Source organism: Bos mutus, chromosome 23 (genome assembly GCF_027580195.1).
Source record: "Bos mutus isolate GX-2022 chromosome 23, NWIPB_WYAK_1.1, whole genome shotgun sequence".
NCBI classification, from domain to species: Eukaryota; Metazoa; Chordata; class Mammalia; order Artiodactyla; family Bovidae; genus Bos; species Bos mutus.
This window is the reverse complement of record NC_091639.1, coordinates 31556579-31568959: the sequence shown is the minus strand read 5'-3', so window position 1 is coordinate 31568959 and position 12381 is coordinate 31556579. Positions and strand designations below refer to the sequence as shown.

Genomic DNA, 12381 nt, shown 5'->3' with positions numbered 1-12381 from the left:
TCTGGGAACTTAAGTGGGATTTTTATATTTACTCTTTTATTAGCCATGTTCTTTTAAGTCTAAGATAACTGGAGAGTATCCCTTGTAGCTTTTAGAAGGAAATTATATTTAGATTAAGATTATATAATCATTTTTGAAGGAAGACACCGAGAGTCTCAAAGTTGGATCTAGTGGATGTGTGTGCAGGCTAGAAATGACGAGTGGACGAGTGGAGGGCTGCCTGGAGGCAGTGAGCGTCCAGGGCACTGGCTGCCTCCATTGCTGCCAGCTTGCCCTACAAGCCTGCACAGCAGAGTGGTTACTGTGCGGCCCTGTCTTCCGCCATGTGGCCAGGCCCCTGCCTGGACACCCAAAAAGAACCAGATCAATCAGAGGCCATGTACTGAGATTTGAGATTCTTATCCCAGAGGGTTGGGTCTGCCTCTCTCCAGGTGAGGAAGCTAACTTGGGAGCACCTGCTGGCAGAGCGTTACCCAGGTGGTAAAAAATGTCAATCAACTCGAAAAGAAAAATGAAGCCTATGCAGAGAGAGAAGCAGGAGGTCAGAAACTGTGAACAGAACGCTGATTTCATTGGTGTCTGCTTTAAGCTCCCGAGGCCCAGCTGTATTTCCGTTGTTGGGTTGCTTAGAAGATACAGATTCTCTCATGATAAAATTTGTCTGTATGCAGAGCTCAACATTTTTTTAAGCAACATATCAAATGGGTTATAAGTGAATTTATAAATTTAGCTTGTCATTGCTTGCCTCTGAATGAATCCATGATGTCTATACACTCTGTATGCCAATTACAGAAAGAAGAGTGGCAACTCTTATTGACATGTAACTCCCAGGATAACTTTGTACTGTCATCCTGAAAAAAACTGATCTCTTTGCTGTATGTAACCAACACTTCTTTTATTTAATAGCACAGTAAATTAATATACATCTTTAATTTACCATCAGAACATTGCCAGTAGCTTGGACATAAATTATGTAAAGTCTTAAATTAATTATGAAGTCCTTTACTCAGTAGGGAATATGATCATCCTAAATAATCTTATAAAAAAATCAGGTGGAGGTGCCAAAATTTTTTACTGGCCTCTAATACCAGCAGTTTTATTACCAGAGAAAACAAGCTGGATAAAACAGTTTCTAGAGATGATAAGCAGTTGTATTGCACTGAAAATTCGTGAACACGTAAAACTTAACTTTTAAAACTAAAATACAAAATCCTCCAACTTAAATCCTAAAAGTGTGTTCTGAATTCAGGCTGCACCTTCTCATAGAAATATTGTCTTAAATGGTGGGTAGGTTCTTAAGTAATCTTACAAAAGCCTCTTTAACCCATATGTATCTGACTGTATCCAGTTTATGGAAGGATCAGAAGAGGCATAATTAATTAAGAGAATTTGGTCCTTGTCCAGAATTATGCAAAATTATAAAAACACAAAGCTGACGTCTTATTTTATTTCTGAAATATCAACCTCCTAGAATCTCTCTAGAATCTTCTTTCCCAAAGACACAGAACACAGCACGTCACGTACTGTCCTCTACCCTTAAATTTCTCTGAAATTCAAACTGCTTTACCTTTACCCCTTGCTGACCAGAAGTCTTTAAAGAAAGTCCCTTTCAGCAGATGATTAAGAGGTAAGCAATGTCATTCACATCCATATGTAAATAAGCAAGCGTCCTTGGCCCTGCAAGTATTTTTAAGCATTTTGAAAGAAGAAACAGTGATCTCTCATATCAACCACGGTTTTGAAAATCGTGGATTTAAGATAACAAAGGTTCACATTTGTAACACAAATATGATAAATCTCTTATCTTTTAAAATGTGTGATTTTTTTCAGCCATTACCTGAAATAGCCAAAGAAAAGCAAAAGTAAAGCAAATAACCTTCTTTGCCTTGATGCTCGGGAGGCGAGTAACCATATACAACTCAAGGAACTGCTTTCAGATCAATTTTTCCAAGTTGGAAGAAATATGACACTTTTCTGCTATTTTTCTTTTCCAGAATAGTGCTTGCACCCATGAGTTTTCCTTCCTAGCATTTTTGCCTTTTAACTGTGATCTTCAGCAAGTGCTTTAGGGTCCTCATTTGCAAACAGAGGATAATAACAGAACTGACTCCAAGGGTAGACATGAGCTGATGTCTGTGTCAAGGTTTAGAACAGTGTTTTGTGTGTACTAAGTCTACACAGGATTCTGTAGTTATTACTACTATACTATTTCTCTGGTATATTACATGTTTTGTCAAGGAAACAACTGTATTGTGAATACCATGTCCCCACGATCTAGTACAGGAGCTGGCACAGACACACACAAATAAAATTAAAAAATACTACTTCACTTTTATGGGTCATAAACTGAGACGTACAGATTTATGATTCCTCAGAATTTAAAAATAACCACTGAAAGAATTACGTATAAGTTAACTCTGAAATTACAAATAAAAAAGAATTAATGAAAACAGGTGAGGAAGAATAAAAAAAGATAAAAATGCATGTGCTATGGAAATAAGGGTAATGTCATCAATTGAAAGAAATTAAAGGAAAAAACATTAATATACTGTTAAAGACAATTATACCCAAACTAATTGGTTCAGAAAGACTAACAGTAAAGACAGGCAAAGTTGTAACAAACTTAGGTATTCACTGGAACAAGAGACTCAGACCTGGGCCTGATGAAGGCTCTATCGACAAGACGTGACAGAGCAAAGATGGAGATGCGAGTTTTCCATGCCACAAGAAAGTCAACAGTAACTTAAAAGGCATCTACAAATTCAAACTGTTTTCTAAGTGGAAATCAGCCAATAACTAACAGAACTGTCCAGAGAAGTATTTAATGGATCAGAGAAGTGAACAAGTATGTTATTATTTGAAGATGCTAAATTGTAAAATCTTATAATAGCAAATACACAAGAAGTGCATAACATTTATTGCCGAATGTTCTGAACTGACAACTAGAGGCAATGAACCAGTGGTCACAGATGCTATTGGTCCATTTGAAAAAAAATCTGGTCATTAACATTAGAACTGATGCTTAGTATCAGCCTGTAGACATATCTGAACACTGCGGGTAAATATTGAAGCAGTGTGGTTAGGAGAACTTCTACAGCTAGAACTGTGGAAAAGCCACCACTCTAATTTAAACAGGAAATTATTCAAACAATGAAAATTATTTGCAACTGGAAGGCACCTTAAAAGGTGTGTTGAAGAATTCCTGGTATAAAACCTTCATAAAGGTATATATAGCTTTTTTTGTAATCCTATGTGAATGAGAAGAAAAGACTAATTTTATATACCTGGAAACTGCATTCTTTAAGCAGAAGAGAAAAAAATTCAGGTTGTCCAAAGGATAGATTAATAGTATTTGCGTGTATCACCTATTACTTCCCCTTATGTGGACAAACAGTTAATGAAAGTTTATAATGTTCAAGGCACTGTGCTGGGTACAAACGATATGAAAGTACAGTATGTCCATGCTCTCAAGGACCTTATTTAGTAAGTCAAACTAAGCAAAAAACATCTAGTTATAATCTTTCACATACTAAAATATCAGAACTGAGATGCGGCCAGATGGAGAAAGATTAACGGAAGGGAAGAAAAGACGAATGCCTATTTAGGGAACTGCAAGTTCAAGGGACTCCTTAAATAGTGTGGGGTGGTGATGGCGGTGTGTGTGTGTGTGTGTGTGTGTGTACATGTGTGTTTCGGGAAGTAATATGGGTAAAGAGGGGGAGCAGGAATGATGGGAGATGAACATGAAAAAGTTTGTTGGGGCCAGATTATAAAAGATGCATGAATAATGTGCTAGGGAGTTAAGACTTCTACAGAAAACGGAGAGTCAGGAACAGCAGAAGCCTGGCAAGGATCTGATCTGCCCTTTGAACCAATCCTTAATAAACAGGAGAGTTCCCAACAGCCATCCACATGCAACAGATTACATTGATCACTAAATGTTTACAGCTTACTCCAAAATTCCTATTCTAAATGAGGAATACAATGATCTAAGAATAAGTCTAATTGCATTAAACAGCTTGATTTGCATGATTTACCATAAGGTGGTGGCAACAATAAGAACTGATCTTAAGGCAGCTCCTTAGCAAGGATGCAAATAAAGGAACAGAAGGAAATTACCTAACCACACAATCAATGATAGGCTAATTCCACTCAATAAATGATGGCATTGAGAAGACAAAACTCTTTCCACAGAATACATTTATTTTCATATTTAGAAGGACTGACTTGTTGAGATTAAACCAGTAAAGATAAATAAAAGCCAGGCTACGTAACAACAATCTGCCCACCTACTGTGGGGAATTCGGGTGAAGGAGAAAGAATAGGGAAACATAATCTACAAAATATTCAGGACAAAAATATTTTGGTTATTACAACAGCCACAATTTGAGAACTATAAACATTAAATGTAAATTAGTGGTAAGTCCTGTGGTGTTCTTAAACTCGATGATATTTTAAAACTCTTCTCTGCCAAGGTGTTTTATAAACAAGCTAGCGGACTGATCTCTAAGGAAACCCTTGAAATGTATCTTTTAAAAGTAAAGGATTTCATTTTCAAAAGGTTATGGTGAAATTATTTGAGAAAGAAAATACTGATTGATTCTATTAAAAACTTAATTGGACAGAGTCATCAGATGTGTTAGAGGAAAATCTGCTTAACAAGACTGAACAGTGTGGTGCAGCAAAGCCAGGGAGATACGGATGGTCAGTGTGCATCACTGGTGTGCATCTTTCCCCCTGGCAAATGATGCTCTGCTTTACTGAAGCTGACACTTCTGGTGAGGAAGGTGGAAGTGGATGGCAATCACTGTTTCTATATTTTACTACCAAGGCCAGATTTAAAATACATACGCTGTCTCCGAAACGAAAGATACCAATGGACGTCGGATTGCAAGCCCTGATTTGGGTTAAGGGAAATATGACTACTATGAGTATTACTTCAGTGCTGTCACTGTGTATCTTGCTCCTTAATAGACTAGGCAGGGAAGATTTTTTTTTTTTTTTTTCAATTTCACCCAGACATTAAATAGTAAAAAATCTTCAACGACTCTGAAGTTAGAAGATGATACTTGGAATGTGATACTAAATTTTTTTTTATCATAGAGACGGTAGTTGTTTATTTGATTTTGCTCTAAAATTTTTCTACAGCAAAGCATAATCCAAGAGATTAAGCATCTTAAATGCGAGAGAATGATCAAAACACTGCTACCATCACCCGATCACTTCTGGTTTCACACCTGGTACATGGAGCACTCTGAGGAAAACAGAAGTCTGACTTTACCCTCAGTTCACAGCTCATAGTTCACATGGATAAGAAAGCCTGAAAGAATTCCTTGAGGAACATCTGTCAAATATGATGTATTAACCTACAGGATGATAAGGACGTGGGTAAGAGTTAGGGAATATTCTATTGTTATAAGATTTGTAACTTACTCTTCATGTCATTGATTGAAATGTGTCTTCTCCAGATGTTTTACTGCAATGAATACACAGGTCTCTACCATTCCATAATCAGTGTTAGTCCCTCAGTTGTGTCCAACTCTTTGTGACCCTGTGGACTATAGCTACAAGGCTCTTCTGTCCCTGGGATTCTCCAGGCAAGGATATTGGAGTGGGTTGCTGTTTCCTTCTCCAGGGGATCTTCCCGACCCAGGGATCAAGCCCAGGTCCTGCATTGCAGGAATATTCTTTACTGTCTGAGCCACGAGGGAAGCCCAATAATCAGAGGTGGGGATAAAAAGTAGTTTGACAGAGCTGGAAATCAGTTTCAGAGTTATATATCATATCAACCTTTGGGTTCTCCTGAAGTCAAGTAACACTCCCTGGTCTGCAGTTTCTAGGCCAGAAAAATATACACTAAGTTACATTAATTCTTCTCTGTGCCAGCTAGAATTACCAAAGATTTTGGGGGTATTTCTATTAGTATTCCCCGAAGAACAATTTCACAGAGTACTTTTAAATTGAACAAAAGTTACCTTGAAAAGAATAAAAAAGACACGGTGATGTGTTCTTTTGATGAATCTCTTTCAGAAACGAATCCTGACTATCACACTATTTTATGTTTTAAAATGGACCCTAGTTCTTTTATTCTGTTTTGTGTCCTCTTCAACAAACCACACTGAAGCTAGTTCTATAAACCACTCTGAAGTTAATCATAAAATATTTCTTGAAGAAGACATGCAGTTTACTTCAGAATAAACAAAATCTCAAATAAAATAACAAGTGAAATAGAATATACATGTCTTCATCACACAACCAATAATCTACTAAGAAGGTTCAAAATTCAAGACAAATATTAGTCATAAAAATGGCAACCATTTATTGAGCCTGTATTCCCCTACCAGTGTACTCGGCTAGCTTTTGATTTGCCAGTTATTACTAAAGGCCTGTGAGGGCAGAAACCATACTTTGTCTTTTTTATAGTTGTAACTTCAGGACCTAGTACAGTGACTGATTTACAAAAGAAGCTTAGACAAATGCTGAATGAATTAAAGAGTGGAAGGACAGATGGATGGATGGTTTGCTTGAATCCAAAGAAAATGATTTCCACTCGTTCTAACACGCTGTCTCTACGGGAAAAAATCCCAGAGATCTGAGCAGAGTCGAGATGATGATGCACTTCCTCTGCCAATTCTTACACATAAGGAGAGGTCCTTTATCCTAAGGACCTTTGTGTCTGCCTTTTCAGCACCTATTCCTTCTTCTTAACGCTGCAGGGACTCACGCTTTTACAGAGGTTAACTGCTTCCTCTTTGGAGATGGAGCATATGACTTAAGCTAAGCCAATCAGAGAATGGTCATCCTATCAGTACAATTCAGATGGCACATGAGGTCTTATTCAACTTTCAGTCAATTTTAAACAATCTTTAAGCTGTCTTAAATTTTATGTATTCCATTCTACTTTCTTTCTAGATTCCAGGATTAGGCCTCTGACTTAAAAACAAACAATAAACAGTCACTGGGGATTTTCAGCACCCTAAGCTGTTTAAAGGCTGCCCTTTGGTGAGCTCTGAACTTTGGTCCCTGTTTATTTTACCTATTTGAGGATTAGTCAGAAAGTAGAGAATTCACTCAATTTTCTTTTTAGTGTTCCTTATTTACACCTCCTTCACAAACCCTAGCAGCTCATTAGACAGGATATTTTACTTGGTTAATGAGTAGAGCAGCAGGGTCTTAGGTGAGGCTCTTATGTGAGTGACGACAGGTCCTTTGTTAAGAAAATACAAAGCTACCTGCAGGCTTTAGTGACCCTTTCTTGGCCTTGGTTGACAGTCACATTTAGTTGATTAGATCTCAAAAGATTGGGATGTAAGAAACAGGATCAACAGTCAAACACACCTGGTTCTTTCTGGTGGTGGGTAGAGGGGGTCTGAAAGGTGCTTGGAGGGCAGTTGTAAATATTTAGATGTATTATGCTTATCATTTCCCTGCTTCTCTTTCCCAGTCTCTCAAATATACTAAAGCAATTCTGAACATTGTTTAATCTACACTTGATAATTTAAGAGGGATCTTCAGAGGTCATGGATCATAGATCTCTACTATTCATACACCAAAGTGTTGGTGATGGGGAAAGATAAATGGAGTAAGAGTTAGTTAATATGATGATGGACTAGCAAGCAGATATAAAAAATGGACATAAAAATTCAGACTTTTTTATATTTCAAATATATAATATCTAACGAAGCAAATTATGAGTAAAACACAAAGCCAGGCACACACACAAATCAGCTGAAAACAACAGGAAAGAACTCAGTTTTTCATATGCTTCCTCAATGTTTTGAGAAAAAGCTAGGATCCCAAGAGAGCTTTTATGTCTATAAATTTCTTTTTCTCTTCTAAATTACATTTAAATGAAACAAAAAAAGAAAGAAAAAACAATAATAAGCTTTGTTGGTAGGTCTATACCATTTTCATACGTTCGAGGGGAGAAGGGAGTAAACAAAGTTTCTACAACTGTAAGTGATGCTTAGAGGAAAATTCAATCACTGAGTGATGCCAGGACTGATTATTCTACTGCACTTTAAAAGCCAGGGATTGCAGTCTGTGAGTCCAAAGTGGTTTCATATGGACTGCCACAGTTGTGGTTTACGCTTGAAACTATAACCTGTCAAATTAGAAGCAGGCAAGACTATGCTCTTAACGGTTCCACTTTCTACTGTCTACAGTTTTGTCTACAAGTTCAGCGTTTTTTATCCAGTTTAAGTTCTGTTATTTGGATGAACAGAATCTCAAAACTACTCTTTGTTATTTTGGTTAGAGATTTTAGTTATGATTCAAGGCTTAGAGAAGCTGGCAATCTTAACTTTTCTTGTATAGATGAAGCTGACTTTCACTGCAATTCTATCAACTATTGATATTTTATTATCCTGGTCACCACTATGCAATATATAATATAACTATAGGGAAGAGAAATTTAAACCGTATGAGCTCCCAAGCTTTTTCTGCCCTACATTTCCAAATATTTGATTCATTTGAACATCTACCTTACTGACTCATCAGTTTTCCAGGCCCACAGTAGCCTGCTATTATGAGCTTACTGTTACAACATGCTCCATTTCTCTTCTTCTCCTTGATTGTGGAATGCCCTTCTGGGCAATAGGCTTGGTTGACAGAGATTTTCCTGTCAAAATTGAAAGAGCTACTTGTTCAATTTCACTAATGTTTTCTGTAGAGTCCTTCGTTAATAAATTTTTCTTAATGCCCATTTGTATAAGGTAAAAATGTTTAAAAAATAAAGCATAAACAATATTTGCTCTCTGCATAATGCATCATAAGTAAAACCATGCCACTAAACAATCATATCCTGTTTAGGCCATAATGACATCAGAAATATATGTTTATCATCTGCTTTGGACAACTGAGCATGTTTTTGGCCCAAGGCAAAGTTGAACTAAAATCATTTGCAGTTGCCTCAAACCAAGATAACCACACATTTCTAAGGTAATTGATACCTAAGAAGAACACTGCCTTTAGATCACAGCTCATGATCTAAGCATACTAATTCTTGAAAGAAGGCTGTTAAATTTTATAAAGCATGGATGTCTACTGGACTTCCTCCAAAATTTAACATGAAATAATTATATTTTTAGCATGCATAGAGACTATGATAAAGTCAGCACTTAGCACAATCTTTCAGAACTCTGGAATTACCTCTCTTGCCCAATTTAAAGAGAAGGGGAAAAATGGAGTTTAAAAAAAAAAAAAAAAACCATGTAAAAGTATTATAAGAATACAAATGATAAGAATAACGCCTTATATTTTGAAAGGCACTCAAATGAAATGAGTCACTACTTTTGTTTTTCCAAAGTACAATATTTAAGGAAACAACTTTATGAATAAATAGCTAGGGTAAATAGAAGGCATACAATTTTTCTTATCCATTGTTAAAACATGCCCAGGGAATCCAAGCGCTTGTCACTGACATTGTTTTACAGCAATATAAAGCATGTAATTGCCCTGGATACTACCTTAGCCGGTGAGGCCAACCATAGCCTGTAACTACAGGCTGAAAAATATAGCTCTTCATACCATAAGTCAACACAAAAGCAGTAAGAATTAGTTTTGCCCACAAAGATAACTGGACAGTTTGGTACAAAAACGAAGTAAATTATTTAATTATAAACTAGCTTTTATTGAAGAAAATAATATCAGTAGAAGTCAAATCCAGAAGGAAGCTTAGGGAAATCTACCCATATTCAAAGGTGGAAACAAAGAAACGGGGGACTGAAGCTGTCTCCCAAAGTCAGCTATGAAGGCAGAGCTGGACATCCTTCCCAGGACTACCTCACTGCACAGCGCTGCTGCAGACATGTCCACTGATGTGGACAATTCAGACAAACTTTTAAAGGACATAAGAATAGAATACTCCAATATTATACACACTGCAATGGTTCTTCTGTTACTCTAACAAGGGAAGCATGTACTATACCTCCATTCTTTCTTGTTTAACTTCATCAATTTCATCATCTTCAAACATTGCCAAGAGTTCTCCTGTTTGGTCAATAGAGTTGAGAAAGTCTTGAGCGATTTTTTGTCTTTTGTTTACATTATTGCTGCCACTCAATTTGTCTTCATGAAGATAAAGGAAGGAAAAACAAAATATTCTTAAATAGGTTTACATCAGTCCTAACCATTGTTAAGTATGGAATACTGCATGTAAAATTCAAAACTGGAATTCTCTCAAAATAATCTTCAAAAGGAGAACCCTTGTATCCAAAATAAAGCATAATGTCTTACAGAATTGAATCACCTACTTACGTCATGAATAAGATTAAGTGAATAAAACCAAATAATCAATTACTACAGTAAGTATTTATAGACTGATTAAAATTTCTTACCAAAAAAAAAAAAAGGGCTATCAGATTTGGAAAAAGAATCCTGCTATGGCAAGCCCAATTGAGAAAATAAAAACAAAGACATAAATAAAGGCATTAAGATTGCAACTTGAAATTAAAAGAAGAAAATACTAGGTACATTACTATGACAATATATGTAAAATCTATGGGATGAGATTTTACTCTTTTTCTCATAAGATATAAAACTATCACTCTTACTTAAAAGCAAAACAAAACTCTAAGAAAAGTTACTGCAAAAAGTCAGGAAGGAATGTAACATACAATACATAATTAGTACAGTTTATTACACAAAAGTATCAGTGTGACTTAGTAAGAACTGGATTATTTTTTAATGTGACAAATTACATACTCATATACCAAATAAAGACAACCCTAACATTTTAGAGTGAGAATAAAAACTGTCATTCCCTGTTCCAATACAACTTTGTTATCATCCAACTCATTTGTGTTGCTACTGTCAAATATACTACATATCTGTATGCTACAGACTCAACAGTACAATTATATATATTAATACAATTACTAACACAGTTATATTTTCTTTTATATTTACCTACATAATTACATTTATAGATACCCTCTGGGAGGTGTGTGGGTGTGTGTGTGTATGCATGTGGATTTAATTTCTACTTGTTTCTATTAATATAATTTCTATTTCTTAATTGGTATTCTCTATTTTGTGAGACACTGTAACCATACTTTTGTTATATTTACTATGGTTTCTTTAAGTTTTTTGAATGTATTTATCAGTTCAGTTCAGTTCAGTCACTCAGTCATGTCTGACTCTTTGTGACCCCATGGACTGCAGCATGCCAGGCTTCCCTGTCCATCACGAACTCTCAGAGCTTACTCAAACTCATGTCCATCGAGTTGGTGATGCCATCCAACCATCTCATCCTCTGTTGTCCCCTTCTTCTCCTGCCTTCAATCTTTCCCAGCATCAGGGTCTTTTCCAATAAGTCAGTTCTTTGCATCAGGTGGCCAAAGTATTGGAGTTTTTTATACTCCAAAATATTTAATGTATTTATAATAGCTATTTAAAGTTTTCATCTGTGAAGCCCAACATCTGGCCCTCCTCAAAGGTACTTTGTCTTATCTGCTTATTCTTGTCCTTTTTATGGATCATATATATCTGTTTTTTTGCATGTCTAGTATTTTGTTGTTATTGATGAAAATGGATATTTTAGGAAATATACTAGAGCAACTGTAGATAATTCCCTTTCCTTCCTGGGGCTTGTTGTTATCATTCGCTTGTTTTTTTTTGTTTGTTTGTTTGGTTAGTGACTTGGCTGGACTAATTCAAATAAGTCTCTTTCCCTCTCAGTGTGTAGCCTTCGATGTTGCTCTTCAGACAGCACAGCCTTGAGCGTGTGAAGAGCTTACTCCACCACCAGGAATGACTGTGGTTTTTAAGTCAGGTTCTCTTTTGCTGTCACTTTTCTCTCCATTAAGTTTCTGGCTGGTCTGACTCTATTTGTATCATACACAGCTGTTAGCTTCCACTAATTGCTGGCTCAGAGTTCTGCTGTTTGAATAATACTATTGAGCACAAATTGCTCCACGGACTGATCTAAATAATTTGGGTCACTCTGCAGAGTCAAGGTTGACCAGCCTGTAAGTTTTGCTCTGACCCCAGGAGGGGGGTCTTCTTAGCTATTGCTCTTCTTAGCTACTGCTTTCTTTTGTTAAAACTTTAAGCTGGTGCACTGTTTTCTGTGTTGTTATTAGTATTAGAGTAACCAGCTTCCTCTTAATGGCTCACCACCAGGATCTCCATTGTTTTAAAACACTCTTAGTCAAGAACTTCCAAATGCTCTTTTCCAAAGAGTCAGTCCCTGCAGGAAGAGCTGTAGAGCTCTCTGCTATTAAGGCTCTCTCTTACTGGCTGAATCTTTGTAGTTCTGTACTAGAGCTGGAGTTGGGAAGAGCAATCAGTAGTCCAAGAAAGCCTGTCCTGGATCTAAGAGGGGGGACCTCATTAGAGATGGCAGACTCCTGTCTTCAAGGCTTGTCTCTTCTGGTGTGA

General features: G+C 36.6%; 1 protein-coding gene across 9 annotated transcripts in view; it reads right to left on the bottom strand.

The window, feature by feature from the left end:
• The window catches only part of SUPT3H (SPT3 homolog, SAGA and STAGA complex component), a 414689-nt gene that overhangs the window by 134608 nt on the left and 267700 nt on the right, over positions 1–12381 (bottom strand). For 8 of the 9 annotated variants that reach the window (XM_070361263.1, XM_070361256.1, XM_070361257.1 and 5 more), the window contains one exon: positions 9929–10068. The exons of the other annotated variant lie outside the window; for it this stretch is intronic. In XM_070361263.1, coding sequence (XP_070217364.1) covers positions 9929–10068 — 140 coding nt within the window. The remainder of the gene's footprint in view (positions 1–9928; positions 10069–12381) is intronic. 9 annotated transcript variants of the gene reach the window in all.